At 36.5% G+C, this 18,227-nt stretch overlaps 1 protein-coding gene across 1 annotated transcript in view; it reads left to right on the forward strand.

The window, feature by feature from the left end:
- BAZ1A (bromodomain adjacent to zinc finger domain 1A) overlaps positions 1-18,227 on the forward strand; it is a 97,125-nt gene that overhangs the window by 35,936 nt on the left and 42,962 nt on the right. Inside the window, exons 3-9 of the mRNA XM_060096320.1 lie at positions 200-343; positions 3,092-3,193; positions 9,805-9,892; positions 14,125-14,259; positions 15,085-15,181; positions 15,977-16,143; positions 18,069-18,164. Coding sequence (XP_059952303.1) covers positions 200-343; positions 3,092-3,193; positions 9,805-9,892; positions 14,125-14,259; positions 15,085-15,181; positions 15,977-16,143; positions 18,069-18,164 — 829 coding nt within the window. The remainder of the gene's footprint in view (positions 1-199; positions 344-3,091; positions 3,194-9,804; positions 9,893-14,124; positions 14,260-15,084; positions 15,182-15,976; positions 16,144-18,068; positions 18,165-18,227) is intronic.

The raw sequence follows: 18,227 nt of genomic DNA on the forward strand, positions 1-18,227 counted from the left end.
AGTCTTGTATTGTGTTAAATTGTAGCTAACCTTTACTTAAATTGGATGTTACAGATTTTCTCTTTTATTAAATTGGTTATAGTAATCAGCCATAGTTTCTACAAAATTGCTTTTCATTTGTTTAAAATAGATTGCTCTGAAATGTTTGATTATAAAATATCAAATGATTTGCAGTTTTAAATGTATCATTTTCTTTCAGGTTACAGTGTAGGATTTTGGAAGTCCTCCCTCCATCACACCAAAATGGTTTTGCTAATGGACATGTCAGCAATATAGATGGAGAAACTATTGTCATCAGTGATAGTGATGATTCAGAAACACAAAACAGTTCTTTTCAAAATGGGTAAGTGATTTTTAATAATTTTTAAAATGTATGAATTCCCTGGCTGTCCATGCTTTCACTGCTAAAGGCCCGGGTTCAACCCCTGGTCGGGGAACTGAGATCCCACAAGCCATGTGGCACAGCCTAAATAAATAAGTATGTATGTATGAATGTATGTATGTATTTATTTAAGTAAGTATGTATGTATGTCAGATTGGGTACTGATATCCCATTGAAATAATTTTTTCTCTTCCTTTCTAGTCATACACTGGTTTACTATGCATCTAAACAATATGGTTCAACAACACCTTAGAATTTGCAAAAACTGAAACTTACCTAGTTAATTCTAGTCAGCTGCTCAAGAACAATTGAAGCTCACTTCATTCAGTTATACATTCCACTTTTGTTTACCTGGGAAAATTCATTCTGTCCTTTATTATTCACTTTATGGTGCATATAGTAAAGAAACTCTGTAAGTTTCTGAGATTTAGTCAGTTGACAGCTTTGGTCAGCTGAGTGCTCTTGGAGAAAAATCATATAAATCCATATAGATTGGCACTGTCTGCAGTGTGTGTACTGTATTTATATCACTTTGACTGTATCTTACGTTCATTACCCAATTGCCCAATGCTTCTCTTTATCATCCTTTCATATCATTTTCTTCTCTATAACCCCCACTTATATCCCCTTTACATATAGGATTGCATTCACAGAGGCAGCTTTTCCAGAATCTAACCACTCCTCTCTACTGCCACCACTACCCTCTTAGTCTGTACTGCCAACATTTTTCTCACTTAGTTTTATTGCATTAGCTTTCTAACTGGTATCCCTGTTTGCACTCTGTTCCCCTTATCCCAGCCAGAATGATCCTTCTGAAGTGTAAATTAAATCATTATCACCCGATTATTCAGAATCCTCCAGTGTCTTTTTTCTTTTTAAATTAATTAATTTATTTTTGGTTGTGTTGGGTCTTCGTTGCTGCGTGAGGGCTTTCTCTAGTTGCAGCGAGCGGGGACCGCTCTTCGTTGCGGTGTGCGGACTCCTCATTGTGGTGGCCGCTCTAGTTGCAGAGCATGGGCTCTAGGCGCGCAAGCCTCAGTAGTCACAGCACTTGAGCTCAGTAGTTGTGGCGTGCAGGCTCTGTAGTTGTGGCACACGGGCTTAGTTGCTCTGAGGCATGTGAGATCTTCCTGAACTAGGGATCAAACCCATGTCCCCTGCATTGGCAGGTGGATTCCCAACCACTGCACCACCAGGGAAGTCCCTCCTCTGGTGTCTTTACTCAAAGTAAAATTGAAAGCCCTTAAGGATAACCCGTAGTCTGGCCCTGCTGCTGCCTCTCTGACTGAATCTTCCTCTTTTTCTCTCTGTTTATTCTGCTTCTTGTGCAAACCATGCATGCTTCCCCCTCAGGACCTTTATACACTCTTTTCTCTCTTCCTTTAAAAACTCATTTCCCCAAGAGTTTTTTCATGGGTTGCTCCCTCATTTTTTTCAGATCTCTGCTTAAATGTCAACTTCTTGGAAGGCCTACCTGGTCACTTTATCAGGGACCATCACCCTATATGAAATAGAGACCTTTCACTCTGCACTCTATTCCCTTCATAGCACTTACCACCTACCCTGTTGTCTATTTTGTTTGTCTCCCCACTGTATTTCTGTTTTGTTCACCAGTGAATCCTTATTCTTTAGTATTTGGCACATTGTAGGCTCTTAACTATTTAGTGAATGGATGGATGAATGAATGAATATACCCTCAAAAGAGAAGAAAAAATAAGAAATTGGTAGGGGTGGGAATTAAATGTGTAGCCTCTTTGCTAGTTCTTGAAACAGGGTAAACTACATTATCTCCACTTTTGCTCTTGGATTACGTAGCTAAAAGAGGTTTAAAAGTAAATCCAAGGGCTTCCCTGGTGGCGCAGTGGTTGAGAGTCCGCCTGCCGATGCAGGGGACACGTGTTCGTGCCCCGGTCCGGGAAGATCCCACATGCCGTGGGGTGGCTGGGCCTGTGAGCCATGGCCGCTGAGCCTGCGCATCCGGAGCCTGTGCTCCACAGCGGGAGAGGCCACAACAGTGAGAGGCCCGCGTACCACAAAAAAAAAAAAAAAAAAAAAAAGTAAATCCAAGAGCTGTTTATAAATTTATCTAACCTAAATTGGATAGTCTGCTTATTCATCTGGAGTTAATTTCTTCTCCCAAGGAAAATTTATTGAATGAGTAAAGTACCTACCTAACATAAAATAGTGCTTTGTGCTATTTTGGCTAATAAAATAGTGAGGCATATCAGTAACTTATAAAATCATAATTAAAATTAAAATGTATTAGATTCTGTTATAGTATGTCCTTAGAAACTAGATTTCATATAAAATATCATGTTTCCAAACAATTTTTTTTTAATTTTTAATTTATTTTTGGCTGCGTTGGGTCTCTGTTGCTGCATGCAGGCTTCCTCTAGTTGCAGGGCTACTCCTCGTTGCAGTGAGTGGGCTTCTCATTATAGTGGCCTCTCGTTGCAGAGCATGGGCTCTAGGCACGTGGGCTTCCGTAATTGCAGCGTGTGGGCTCAGTAGTTGCAGTGCATGGGCTCCAGGGCGCAGGCTCAGTAGTTGTGGCACATGGGCTTAGTTGCTCTGCGGCATGTGGGATCTTCCTGGACTAGGGATTGAACCCGTGTCCCCTGCATTGGCAGGCGGATTCTTAACCACTGCGCCACCAGGGAAGTCCCCCAAACAAATTGTTAACTTATTTTGTGTCTTTGCTCTTTTTAGGAAGAAGAAAGATACAATTGATCCCTTATTATTCAAGTACAAGGTACAACCCACTAAAAAAGAATTGCATGAGTGTGCTATTGTTAAAGCAACACAAATCAGGTAAAATTCAATATCTTCTGTATGATAGTTTAAAGTAGAATAATTGTGTTCAGTTAAGGAGATTTGACGTGGAACAAATGGGTAGTAGAGAGTGATTGCTTCCCTTTTTAAAATACATGTATATTTATATGCTCATAGACTGATAATGTGATTCCTAGTGAACCATGAGCCCTTTGTCTAGTTTAGTAACTAACTCCAAATAGTCTTCACATCTAAGCAATTAAGAAGGATTCTATTTATGAAGCACTTCTCATGAGAGAACTCAGTTTTCAAAGCTGAGAAACCTGGTGCTTAGAAATACGTCACATTTGTAATATTATGTTCATTAGACACAAACATCTGATCAGTCTCTGCCCATTTCTGAGGAAGTTAAATAATAAAAAATGAATATGTTTAAAAATTCCTGTTTGTGACCTAATCAAAAGATAGAGGTAGTCATGAAACAACCTAAATGTCCTTTGACAGATGAATGGATAAAGCAGATGTGGTATATATATATACAATGGAATACTGCTCAGCCATATAAAAGAATGAAACAATGCCATTTGCATCAACATGGATGGACCTAGAAATTATCATACTAAGTGAATTGTCAGACAGAGAAAGACAAATATCATGTGATATCTCTTATATGTGGAATCTAAAATATGACACAAATGAACTTGTCTACAAAACAAAAAGACTCAGACATAGAGAACAGACTTGTGGTTGCAAAGGGGGAGGGGGATGGGGGAGGGATGGATTGCGAGTTTGGGATAAGTAGATGCTTTGCATTCTACACATCTATTATGTATAGAATGGATAAACAACAAGGTCCTACTGTATAGCACAGGGAACTATATTCAATATTCTGTGGTAAACCATAATGGAAAAGAATATGAAAAAGAATATATATATATATATGTATAACCAAATCACTTTGCTGTACAGCAGAAATTAATACAATGTTGTAAATCAACTATACTTCAATAAAATTTAAAAAATAAAAAAATAAAAAGAGAGAGAGGTACTGAATGGTTAATATTTAAAAGAACTGGCTCTAGGTTACATTGATATATTTTAGGAAATCCCTGTTGTTGCCTGTTGAGGTTAGTCTCTTAGTCACCTGAAAGTAAGTAGTTGACATCGTCAGCCAACTATCAACTTGCCACCTAGGAATCAGTCTTGCATTTTGTTTTATGTAAAATAATTTTACTTATTCTCTCATCCCTCTTGCCCGCCCCATATACTCATGAGTCCAAAGAAAAGTGATAACAATATTATAAATATTGAGTGGATCCTGAGTCAGGTATATTACTTTCTATAAACTGTATGGGTCTGTGCAGTTTTTTGTTTGTTTTGGGGGCCTATCATTAATGTAAGATCTCTTTAGCATTCTCCACTTTACTGTATATTGAAAAATAGCATTTCCAAGATAATGCTCATGAATTATTCAAACTTTTAAATTTATTCAGTTTATGGGCTAATGAATAGCATAGTTGAGACAACCAATGTTTTGCTTATTCATTGTTGAGCTTTTTCCTTTTTTTTTGGTTTTAGTTCAAGATATGTTTTTTATGTAATGTAATTCCCTATTTAATATTTTTCACTTTTCTATTTACTTTTTGACTTATACTGTAAATATAATTCTGCTAGATCTTGATTACAGTTGTATTAACTCATTTTCTTCTTAATTGGTGATGCAAAGAATTATAAGGTGGAAAGTTATACTTGATAATAGAAGACTTAAATGACTTGAAGCTCTTTGTTAGCACCAAAAGATAATACTGTTCCATAGATGCAAAACTCCTCAACAAAATACTAGCAAACAGAATCCAACAGCACATTAAAAGGATCATACACCATGATCAAGTGGGGTTTATCCCAGGAATGCAAGGATTCTTCAGTATATGCAAATCAATCAATGTGATACACCATATTAACAAATCGAAGGAGAAAAACCATATGATCATCTCAATAGATGCAGAGAAAGCTTTCAACAAAATTCAACACCCATTTATGAAAAAAAACCCTCCAGAAAGTAGGCATAGAGGGAACTTACCACAACGTAATAAAGGCCATATATGACAAACCCACAGGCAACATCGTACTCAATGGTGAAAAACTGAAACCATTTCCACTAAGATCAGGAACAAGACAAGGTTGCCCACTCTCACCACTATTATTCAACATAGTTTTGGAAGTTTTAGCCACAGCAGTCAGAGAAGAAAAAGAAATAAAAGGAATCCAAATCAGAAAAGAAGAAGTAAAGCCGTCACTGTTCACAGATGACATGATACTATACATAGAGAATCCTAAAGATGCTACCAGAAAACTACTAGAGCTAATCAATGAATTTGGTAAAGTAGCAGGATACAAAATTCATGCACAGAAATCTCTTGTATTCCTACACACTAATGATGAAAAATCTGAAAATGAAATTAAGAAAGCACTCCCATTTACCATTGCAACAAAAAGAATAAAATACCTAGAAATAAACCTACCTAAGGAGACAAAAGACCTGTATGCAGAAAATTATAAGACACTGATGAAAGAAATTAAAGATGATACAAATAGATGGAGAGATAGACCATGTTCTAGGATTGGAAGAATCAACATTGTGAAAATGACTATACTACCCAAAGCAATCTACAAATTCAATGCAATCCCTATCAAACTACCAATGGCATTTTTCACAGAAATAGAACAAAAAATTTCACAATTTGTATGGAAACACAAAAGACCCTGAATAGCCAAAGCAATCTTGAGAAAGAAAAACGGAGCTGGAGGAATCAGGCTCCCTGACTTCAGACTATACTACAAAGCTACAGTAATCAAGACAGTATGGTACTGGCACAAAAACAGAAATATAGATCAATGGAACAGGATAGAAAACCCAGAGATAAACCCATGCACATAAGGTCACCTTATCTTTGATAAAGGAAGCAAGGATATACAATGGAGAAAAGACAGCCTCTTCAATAAGTGGTGCTGGGAAAACTGGACAGCTACATGGAAAAGAATGAAATTAGAACACTCCCTAACACCATACACAAAAATAAACTCAAAATGGATTAAATACCTAATGTAAGGCCAGACACTATCAAACCCTTGGAGGAAAACATAGGCAGAACACTCCATGACATAAATCACAGCAAGACCCTTTTTGACCCACCTCCTAGAAAAATGGAAGTAAAAACAAAAATAAACAAATGGGACCTAATGAAACTTAAAAGCTTTTGCACAGCAAAGGAAACTATAAACAAGATGAAAAGACAAGCCTCAGAATGGGAGAAAATATTTTCAAATGAAGCAACTGACAAAGGATTAATCTCCAAAATTTACAAGCAGCTCATGCAGCTCAATATCAAAAAAACAAACAACCAAATCCAAAAATGGGCAGAAGACCTATATAGACATTTCTCCAAAGAAGATATACAGATTGCCAACAAACACATGAAAGAATGCTCAACATCATTAATCGTTAGAGAAATGCAAGTCAAAACTACAATGTGATATCATCTCACACCAGTCAGAATGGCCATCATCAAAAAATCTACAAATAATAAATGCTAGAGAGGGTAGGGAGAAAAGGGAACCCTCTTGCACTGTTGGTAGGAATGTAAATTGATACAGCCACTGTGGAGAACAGTATGGAGCTTCCTTAAAAAACTAAAAATAGAACCACCATATGACCCAGCAATCCCACTACTGGGCATATACCCTGAGAAAACCATAATTCAAAAAGAGTCATGTACCACAATGTTCATTGCAGCTCTCTTTACAATAGCCAGGACATGGAAGCAACCTAAGTGTCCATCGACAGATGAATGGATAAAGATGTGGCACATATATACTATGGAATATTACTCAGCCATAAAAAGAAAAGAAATTGAGTTATTTGTAGCGAGGTGGATGGACCTAGAGTCTGTCATACAGAGTGAAGTAAGTCAGAAAGAGAAAAACAAACACCGTATGCTAACACATATATATGGAATCTAAAAGAAAAAAAATGGTCATGAAGAACCTAGGGGCAAGACGGGAATAAAGACGCAGACCTACTAGAGAATGGACTTGAGGACACGGTGAGGGGGAAGAGTAAGCTGGGACAAAGTGAGAGAGTGGTAGGGTATATATGGCCATATATACACTACCAAATGTAAAATAGGTAGCTAGTGGGAAGCAGTCGCATAGCACAGGGAGATCAGCTTGGTGCTTTGTGACCAGCTAGAAGGGTGGGGTAGGGAGGGTGGGAGGGAGGGAGACACAAGAGGGAAGAGATATGAGGATATATGTATATATATAACTGATTCACTTTGTTATAAAGCAGAAACTAACACACCATTGTAAAACAATTATACCCCAATAAAAACGTTAAAAAAAAAAAAAAAGAGGTAGAGGGGAACCTTCAGAGACAGATCAACCCATCATAATATGCAGACCTTATTTGGATCTTGATTCAAATATACTAACTGCAAATGAAGCAAAACAACTAAATCTGAGCATTGAAAGGACATTTGATGATATTAAGGAATTATTGTTACTAATTTATAATATTTTACAAAATGCTTTGGTGGTTATGTTTTTTAAAGAGCTACTCTCTTTTAAAGATACATACTGGGCTTCCCTGGTGGCGCAGTGGTTGAAAGTCCGCCTGCCGATGCAGGGGACACGGGTTCGTGCCCCGGTCCAGGAAGATCCCACATGCTGCACAGCGGCTAGGCCCGTGAGCCATGGCTGCTGAGCCTGTGCGTCCGGAGCCTGTGCTCTGCAACGGGAGAGGCCACAACAGTGAGAGGCCCGCGTACCGCAAAAAAAAAAAAAATACATACTGAAAAACTTAGAGGTGAAATAATATGATGTCTGGAATATGCTTCACATAATATGGAAAAGAGGAAGTATTTGAGTTTTTGATGCAAAAAAAAAGATAATACTGTTCCTATAATAAAGAGATGTTAATATTCCTGTAAGGAAGATTTGATATGATAGAGTAGCTCTGACAAGTAGAACTTTCTGCAGTGATAGAAAGGTTATATGTGTGCTGTCCAGTATGGTGGAAATGTGGCTAGTAATAGTGAGGAACTGAAGTTTTAATTTTAATTTCATTTATTAAAAAAAAAAGGGGGGCTTTCCCTGGTGGTCCAGCGGTTAAAACTTCACCTTCCAATGCAGGGGGTGTGGGTTCAATCCCTGGTCCAGGAGCTAAGATCCCACAAGCCTCTTGGCCAAAAAACCAAAAATATAAAACAGAAGCAATATAGTAACAAATTCAGTAAAGACTAAAAACGGTCCACATCAAAAAAGTCTTTAAAAAAATATATGGCTAATACGTGCCAGGTAGGACAATACATTTCTTGAGGACTAGTATATTTAGTCAATAGTCAAAACATAATTACCTTCTCAGATACTGTATGGTGCTGGGATCCTTTTTCAGATCCTTTTATTTGTATAGTCCTTCCTGTAGTTTAGGAAAAGAATATATATTTGGGGGAGGGCTACTACTTAAAAACTCCTATTTGTTTGTTTACTCATAGAAGCTTTTAACTTGGTTTTTTCTTGAAAGGAATACTTTAAATTCAGTTGAAACATTTGCTTTCTTTCCAGAACCTTTCCAGAAATACTTGTGTGTTATTTTTTTGTTCTGCTCTGTGTGTGGTGGTGGTGCTGTTTTTTAATTTGGGAGCAAGGGAAAATGAAAAATAGTGTATTTTTAGAATCATAATAACTCTAACTCTCTTTAATTTTAATCCCATGAATTTGTTGGCTGCCATATGATGTTTAAATACAGAATATTTTAGAATTTGATAAAAACCCATGTTCAGTTCTATTCACAATATCCTTTTGAATGTTGATTTACATAGTATTATGTGATAATATCTGGTAGTCTACGAATTTTAATTATGTTAAGAATTTTAACGGTGATACTTGTAGGAATGATCATCTAATTTTATAAAATTTGGTTTACTCTGTGGTATATTTTCCTTGAGGTTTATTTGATTTCTAAGTGGTTCCTAAGCAACAAATGCACATGCTTTTTTTTTTTTTTTTTAAAGGTCAAAGTGCTATGGCGGGGGGTGGGGGAAGGAAAGGTTTTTTTAAAAAATTTATTTATTTATTTATTTATTTTTGGCTGTGTTGGGTCTTCGTTTCTGCGCTAAGGGCTTTCTCTAGTTGTGGTGAGCGGGGGCCACTCTTCATCACGGTGCACGGGCCTCTCACTGTCGCGGCCTCTCTTGTTGCGGAGCCCAGGCTGCAGACGCGCAGGCTTAGTAGTTGTGGCTCACGGGCCCAGTTGCTCCGCGGCATGTGGGACCTTCCCAGACCAGGGCTCGAACCCGTGTCCCCTGCATTGGCAGGCAGATTCTCAACCACTGCGCCACCAGGGAAGCCCCATATGCTGTTTTTGTAATGAACTTTTAGGGTAGATCCACTCAGGCTGATTTTATAACATTCTACATAAATACTTCTATATGAAGTTTCTCGTAACTTCTACATAACTACTATTGGAAAATGAAATTTTCTTCTTTTCCTAGGCTTGAAATTGAGGTTATGCATTCAAAAGAGATGATGGAGTTCAGATTGAATTCTTTTATACTAACACTTTCTTCTTTCTCCTCCTTTTCCCCTTGTAGCCGGAGAAAACACCTATTTTCTCGTGATAAACTAAAGCTTTTTCTGAAGCAACACTGTGAACCACAAAATGGAATCATTAAAATTAAGGTAATCAGAACAGTGATATTATTTGTTGGAAAGAAGGGGAAAAAAGAGAAAAATTAGCTGTGTTATAAAGTTGTAACATTGCAGAAATGTTACTCCAAATTTGGTTGAAAATAGCTCTCTTTTTATCTGGAGCCAGTTTTAGTAATTTTCATTGGATTAACTACTGTTTTTTGCAATTGCTAGAATTGCTAAGTGGGTCAGGTACTTCCACTTTTTTCCATGTATAAAAACGATCAACCGGGGCTTCCCTGGTGGCACAGTGGTTGAGAGTCTGCCTGCCGATGCAGGGGACACGGGTTCGTGCCCCGGTCTGGGAAGATCCCACATGCCGCGGAGAGTCTGGGCCCATGAGCCATGGCCGCTGAGCTTGCGGGTCCGGAGCCTGTGCTCCACAATGGGAGAGGCCACAACAGTGAGAGGCCCGCGTACCAGAAGAAAAAAAAAAAAAAATCAGGGCCTCCCTGGTGGCGCAGTGGTTAAGAGTCCGCCTGCCGATGCAGGGGATACGGGTTCGTGCCCCGGTCTGGGAGGATCCCATATGCCGCGGAGCGGCTGGGCCCGTGAGCCATGGCCGCTGGGCCTGCGCGTCCGGAGCCTGTGCTCCGCAACGGGAGAGGCCACAACAGTAAGAGGCCCGCATACCACAAAAAGAAAAAAAAAAAAAAAAAAAAAAATCAACCAAGACAGATGAGAATAGAGGGAAAACTTGGAGAAAGAAAAGTTATGGGGAGAATTCCCTGGTGGTCCAGTGCTTAGGACTCCACCTTTCCACTGCACGGAGTGTGGATTCAATCCCCGGTTGTGGAACTAAGATCCCACAAGCCACGTGGCTAAAAAAAAAAAATTATGCGTGTAGGGCAACTAGTGCTTTCTAATAGTGTAGTACTGGCTCACAAAAACAGATTCAAAGAACAGTGCTAAAATAGATCCTACTAGATAGGAAAACAATATATATGTAATAAGAATCTCAGAGACCAATACTAAGCAGATAGATTATATTTTATAACCATTCAGAGGGAAAAAATCAAGTTTAGAAACCTCACATTGTATACTAAATAAAAAGTTAAATGGTGAAACTAAAACTGATTTTTTAAAATAAGAAATATTTAACTCATACTGGGGGAGAGACACTAAGTAAAAAAGCAAAAGAATGGGTTAGAGAGATGTATGCATGTGTCAAAAATCAGCTACTGTATGCTTAAGATTTGTGCATTTCATCATATGTAAATGTTATATCAAAAGAAAAGATATGAAGTAAAAGAATAGATGAATTTACTCTATGTGAAAAGTAGCATTTCAAATCTAGAGACCAAGATTGATTATTTAATAAATAGAACTGGGACCCTTGGTTAACTCTTTGAAAAAATAAAGTTGGGTCTAACTCCAAAAAAAAACAGGACGTGAGATAGCTCTTAATATTATTTATGCTGAAGTACTTAGAAGGAGCAGTAGAAAAGAAGTACCAAAGATGAGACTGATTTGACAATATAAACTTATGTAGGTTTAAAAATGTCCTGAATATATTTCAAGGGCAAGTGCTGGAGGAAAAATACTTTCAGTGAATACAGTGAGGAGCTCAAATCAATTATAAAACATAAGCACCCCATTAGAACAATAGACAGACATGATCAAACTTCACAGTGGATGAAGTATTAAAACTTGAAAACACATAAGATAGAATCATCTGAAAGATAATTTTTTAAATATTTGTCTTTGATAAGAGAACATAATTTAAGCATTCTGTCTATATAGTATTGAACAGGTAGCCATGTAGAATGATGCTTGCAAAAAGTTGATTTAGATACTTGTGATAAGTGGCTAGAACAGTGCCTGACACTTGATAGGCAGTCAGTGAATATATGAATAGTTGCGTATGTGTATCATAAATAGCCAGTTGGGTAATTCACCTAACTTTCTAAGATCTCTTACACATCAGTGAACAAAAACAACCTAATTAGGGAAAAAATGTCGAAGGACATCAGCAGTTATTCACCAACGAAAACAAAGTCAGTAAACATGAAAAGAAATTCAACTTTACTTAATAAATATTGAAAGTTAAGGTGACAGTAAACATTTTTCTCTTAGAGTATAATGAAAGATGGTTAGTGGATATTCTAGTATACTTGCACACACGCACACACACCCTCAAAACAACAAAGTCTGGGGACTTCCCTGGTGGTCCGGTGATAAAGAATCCATCTTCCAATGCAGGGGACGCGGGTGCTATCCCTGGTCGGGGAACTAAGATCCCACATGCCGTGGGGCAACTTAAGCCCGTGTGCCACAACTACTGAGCCTGTGTGCTCTGGAGTCCATGAGCCACAACTAGAGAGCCTGTGCACCACAATGAAAGATTCTGCATGGCACAACTAAGACCTGATGCAGCCAAATAAATAAATAAATAAATAACAACAACAAAGTTTGATACCCTGTGTGTGAGTGTAGACTGTTGTTATGAGTACCTGCAAGAACACAAAGATGTGGTATTTTTGTTTATTGTGTGTGTTGTGTGTGTGAATGAGGACACCTTGGCAATTAATATATTAAAACCTATTTTGACCTCTTTTGGGTATGTATTTGAGAAGAAACCACCCATTCATACTTAAAGGGCAGTTCTCTACATTTACGGGTTATTTAAGTGGGATAGTAGACAGCCATCTTAATGGAATTTACTTTAATGTAAAATCTTAATGGACTCTAGATTTACTCTGATGGCCAGAACTGATTGACTTTTAGGTGTTAAAAGCTACATTCTACCAAAAGTAAAAATATTATATAGAAAATTGAATTCCAAGTAGAAGCATTCCTATTTTGTTAATAACTTAAAATTTTGTATCATCACATTTTCTGTATTTCTGTAAATGGCATTTTTTTTTTTTTTTGGAGAGAAAGAGTGATGATCTTGGCCGTTAGACCAGAAGTAATCTTCAGAATTGCTTAATCAAAAATAAGACGTTTAGGGACTTCCCTGGTTGTTGAGTGGTTAAGAATCCACCTTCCACTTCCCTGGTGGTGCAGTGGTTAAGAATCCGCCTGCCAATTCAGGGAACATGGGTTTGAGCCCTGGTCCGGGAAGATCCTACATGCCACGGAGCAACTAAGCCTGTGCACCACAACTACTGAAGCCCACGCGCCTAGAGCCCGTGCTCTGCAGCAAGAGAGGCAACCGCAATGAGAAACCCACGCACTGCAACGAAGAGTAGCCCCCACTTGCCGCAACTAGAGAAAGCCCGCGTGCAGCAACAAAGACCCAATGCAGCAAAAAATAAGTTTATTTATTTATTTATTTATTTATTTATTTATTAAAAAAAAAAAAGAATCCACCTTCCAATGCAGGGGATGCAGGTTCGATCCCTGGTCAGGGAACTAAGATCCCACATGCCACAGGGCAACTAAGCCTGCACACTAGAGACCACACGCCACAACTAGGGAGCCCGCGCTCTGGAGCCTGCGCACCGCAACTAAAGATCCTACATGCCACACCGAAGATCCCGCGTGCCACACCTAAGACCTGATGCAGCCTATTAAATAAATAAATATTTTTTAAAAAGAAGAAGTTTAGAGTTGGACATGGATGAAAGGTGAACAAGTTCCAAATATGAAGTAGAAGGAGAGAAACTCTTGATTTTAGCAAATTATCCTAGAACCACAGCACTCATGGTAAAGATGAGGTTGACTTCTCCAAACTTAAATTTTGAGTTGAAACTTTATAGGAATTGATCAATATTTCTGCTTTTATCCAGACCAACTTTAAAATTTGATACATAAAGTATCTAAGTTATCACTCCAAACTGGGGGGGGGGGGAATCTAAATGTTCAGCAGTTAGAAATGGCTAAGAATGTATTGGTTTAATACAGTGGATTTTTTAATATTAAATATATGGATTATTTACACAGAAAATCTCATACAAAATTAGTCAAAAGCAAACAAAAACGATTATTGTATAAATGTAATTTTGAGATAGTTTTAGAATTCAGGAAACTGTTGAAGCATTCTTGAGTACTTTATGGTGAAGCAATCCTTTGAATTGTTGTTTTCTTTATGGTAAATCTGATTAATTATATAGTTTTTTAAAGGATCAAGAAATAAAATATATGTTACTGCATAATACACATAAAATTCTAATGGTTTTGACCTGGTCTTTAACAGTAATCATATGACATGTTAGAGCTTATCTATATATGGTTTACTAATGTGTTATTATTGTACCCTGTGTCTTTTTTTAATGAAGGCATCATCTCTTTCAACATATAAAATAGCAGAACAAGATTTTTCTTATTTTTTCCCTGATGATCCACCCACATTTATCTTCAGTCTGGCTAACAGAAGAAGGGGGAGACCTCCCAAACGAGTATCTGTTAGTCAGGTAAGTAGAGAATAGATAAAAACTACATTGTAGTTCTTAATAAAACTAACTAAAATTAAGAGTGGGATTTGGCTCCCTTCACCTCTGTAGCCTGTAAGAAGGAACACATTCCTTCACACACAAAAAAGGTGGGTACTGTATGTTAATAACTGCTTAGCAGTGAGGCTTGTAGAAGTTTCAAGTGTGAATTAGACATGATTCTCATGCCACAGGGATTTTATACTGAAGTGGAAGCAAGCCTATAAGCAATCACTAAAATGTAAAGCAGAATGAAATACAGGGAATAAATTATGGAATTGAAATGTAAAGATAATTTAAAAGATATGAGATAATGATATCACAATTAAGCAGGCTAGAGACCTGAAATAAAGTAAAAATAAAGTAAATAAATAAAGAAAGAAGTAAAAATAAACTTTTGACATGTTTAATATTGGCTACAAAAATGTCTCTGACATGTCTTTTCTCTGTCTCTTTCTTATTTGACATCAACACCATCTAGTTTATAAAGTACCCTGGAAGATTTTTGTTTGTTTGTTTTTCTAATGCATATTTTTAAGGCTCCTCTTATATATTACTGGTTGTTTTTCCTGGGAGGTTTTTGTACTAATTTGTAGAACTATAGGATTAACTCATATTCTGTATGTTACTATGATTAGAGTTAATAAATGTTCAGTTATACTTTAGAATTAAACCTTAGTATAAAGTATAATTGAATTTTTTGTTTTTTATTTTTACTGTAAGAACAAAGCAGACCATCAGTTTACAACTTCAGTGGTTCTACAACTTTAGTTTTCTGGGTTTTTGTTTTTGGTTTTTTTTTTTTAGGAGGACAGCATTGCTAATAAACAGACTGTTGCAGGTTATAGGAACAGAGCTACTAAAGAAAGAGACAAACTTTTGAAACAAGAAATGAAGTCACTGGGTGAGTTTTAATGTAAAGGATATACCAAAGATCTTGGCAAACAAAACAGGCTTAATAAATGTTAGTTCTCCAATTCCTTCACCTTCATTTGTTGTCTGCCTTCTTAACACCTTTTTTCTCCCCAAAAACTGTTAGTTATAGGAAAGAATATTTCTCTGTGCCCAGGCAGGGGGTATTTCTAAAATGGGATATTTCTGTTTTTGTTTTTCTTAAGCATAGTTTTTTCCCTCAGATTATAATTAATTTCTTTACTAAATGAGACCTCTGTTTATCTCTTAAAACAGTATTTCAGGGTATAACATATGCCCTGTTAAACTGACCTAATGCTAGATTAAGCACAACTTGGCAGTTTCTAGGGCTTTCAAACTGTTTTGGGCCATTTTTGTTTGATTTCTACAGCCTTATAAAACATTGCTTCCCAAATGTGACTGTACACAGGAATCACTTACAAATCTTACTAAAATGAAGATTCTAAATTAGTAGGCCTGGGTGGGAGAAGAGATTCTGCATTTGCAACAAGGTGATACCTTGCTGCTGGTCTTAGGACCACACTTTGAATATCAGGGCTTTCAAAGGCAGGTATATATATTTGTCCCACGCAGTAGTTTGTCTTAAACACAGCCAACTTGCTCTTCCCATTTTAATCACTTGCTGACTCCCTCCAGGAATTTACAACCCCTGGGAGTCTCTCTTGATCTCATTTAACCTTAAGATAGTTCAGGGATTCTTTTGTTACATTAAAAAAATGTGTTATTTTCTGTCTGTGTACCTTTCTAAGTTTGACCTTCTCCACAGCTTTTGAAAAGGCTAAACTAAAAAGAGAAAAAGCAGATGCCCTAGAGGCAAAGAAAAAAGAAAAGGAAGATAAAGAGAAAAAGAAGGAAGAATTGAAGAAAATTGTTGAAGAAGAGAGACTGAAGAAGAAAGAAGAAAAAGAGAGGCTTAAAATAGAAAGAGAAAAGGTATACTCAAGTATATTAGTTAAGCCCTCCACAGATAGTTAATAGTACTTTATATATTTAAATTCATGGTTAATTTTTCAAATGCTTTTATCACTTTCATTTACATTTATAGTTGTGCATAGAGCACTGATAAACAGTACTTGTTTATCTCTCTTTTGCTGTGGAAGATTTAATGAATGATTTAAGGTTCAACATATATGCACGCCTTTACACCTCAAAGTCTCTTCTAAAGTACAATTCTAAAGTTGATTTTCTTCATTATTTAGACTTCCATATTTAGGAAGACAATATATGTAAAACTTTCAAAAGTAAAATACATCCTTAGAAAAGTACAGTAAAATGCATGATTAATAAGAATTAGTGCAGTGTTCTTATTCTCCTTAAAGAATAAGGTATCTATGATAATAGGTATTTCAGCAAATCTTTGATTATAATCTTCAGCGGTGGATATTCCTTAGAGAATTCTATAGCTGGTTTCTTCTAAAGTCAGTCATTGTCATTGGTTTCCTGGGATATTCACAAGTAGCCTAGGTGTTACACATTGTGCTCATTTAAATTGCATGTGTTTTCTTGAATTATTTCATATAGCCCCTTGGGTGGGAGTAGGGAGTGTCTGATACATGTTTACTCCAGAAAAATGTAGAAAACAAGGAAAAAAAAACACTTGTAATCTAAATGGTAACATTTAGAGATAGTATTAATACTTTGATTAATTTATTTCTAGTCTTCATTCTGGGCCTTAAAGAATAAGATCCAGTATTTATAATTTTGTATATATATTTTTTGTTTAACATTATAAACATCATCATGGTATTAAATAAACTAAATAAGTAAGGTGGAATTTTTAGTGACTGCATATAATCGTTAATCAAATAGATATAGGTAAACGTTTAAAAATTTTTGCTCATAAATAATGATACTTTGTTCAAATTTATGAACAAAAGTCTTTCCTCTTTTTGGATTGTGTCTCTGGATAAATTTGTAGAACTGAAATAATAGGTCAAGGGTAAGAACATTTTAAAAACTTTCTGTACATGGTGGACATAGGTATTTGTTTGCCAGATGTACTTATGTATATTCACTTAGCAACAGTGAATGAAAATACCCATCTCATTACATCCTGCAAGAATTATTTGGGGGGAGGGGGAGCTTATTTCAGCAGACCGCTGGAAGCACAGTTAATAAGTTCTGTAACTAGTTGTTTCATGTTAAATTTGATAAGTGTATATCTGTTTACTTTCAGTGATACTAAATTTCAAAGAAAGAATATTAACATATATTAAACATATATTATTACATACATTAACATATATTTATTGGAAATAATTATAATAAAATATTTTGTTTACATTTTGCTTTATTAGAGACTTTTTAGGGTCAGTATTTATCTTGCAGTTTCAAATACCAGAAACAAGAAGTAAGGGTTTCAAAAGACCAAGTGAGCGAAAAGTTCACCAATTGTATACTGTCCCCTCTGTGTGTCTCTAGGCAGTTAGTCAGGTTTAAATGAATCTTGAAAACATATGTATTACAAATATAAGGGGAGGTTTTATTTTAGGTACTCTAATAACTTCTTACCTCTTTAGTTAAGATCTAATTGATTTAAAGTAGAGGGAGAGCTGCTATAGACAGGGTTGGATTGAGTTAATATTTATCCAGGAGCTGCTACGTATTGAACATTTTTCGTCTTTGTAGCAGTTCTGTCAGGCAGGCATTGTTTTCATCAGTGGTTTTAACACTTCAGTGTGCATCAGAATCACCAGAAGTGCTTATTAAAACATCAGTTGCTGGGTCCCAACCCCAGAGTTCATGGTTCAATAGGTCTAGGTAGGGCTCAAGTAATTGTATTTCTTACTAGTTCTGAGGTGATGCTGATGCTGCCTTATAAATTTCTTATAAGAATTTTTATTAACCTTTTATTTAAGGAAAGAGAGAAATTGCGTGAAGAAAAGAAAAAGTATATGGAATACTTAAAACAGTGGAGTAAACCTAGAGAAGATATGGAATGTGATGATCTTAAGGTATGAGCATGTTCTATGATGTTTCACACACCTGTGTAACAGAGGAAATAGCCAGTTAAGCAA

Source organism: Mesoplodon densirostris, chromosome 4 (assembly GCF_025265405.1).
Source record: "Mesoplodon densirostris isolate mMesDen1 chromosome 4, mMesDen1 primary haplotype, whole genome shotgun sequence".
Classification (NCBI taxonomy): domain Eukaryota; kingdom Metazoa; phylum Chordata; class Mammalia; order Artiodactyla; family Ziphiidae; genus Mesoplodon; species Mesoplodon densirostris.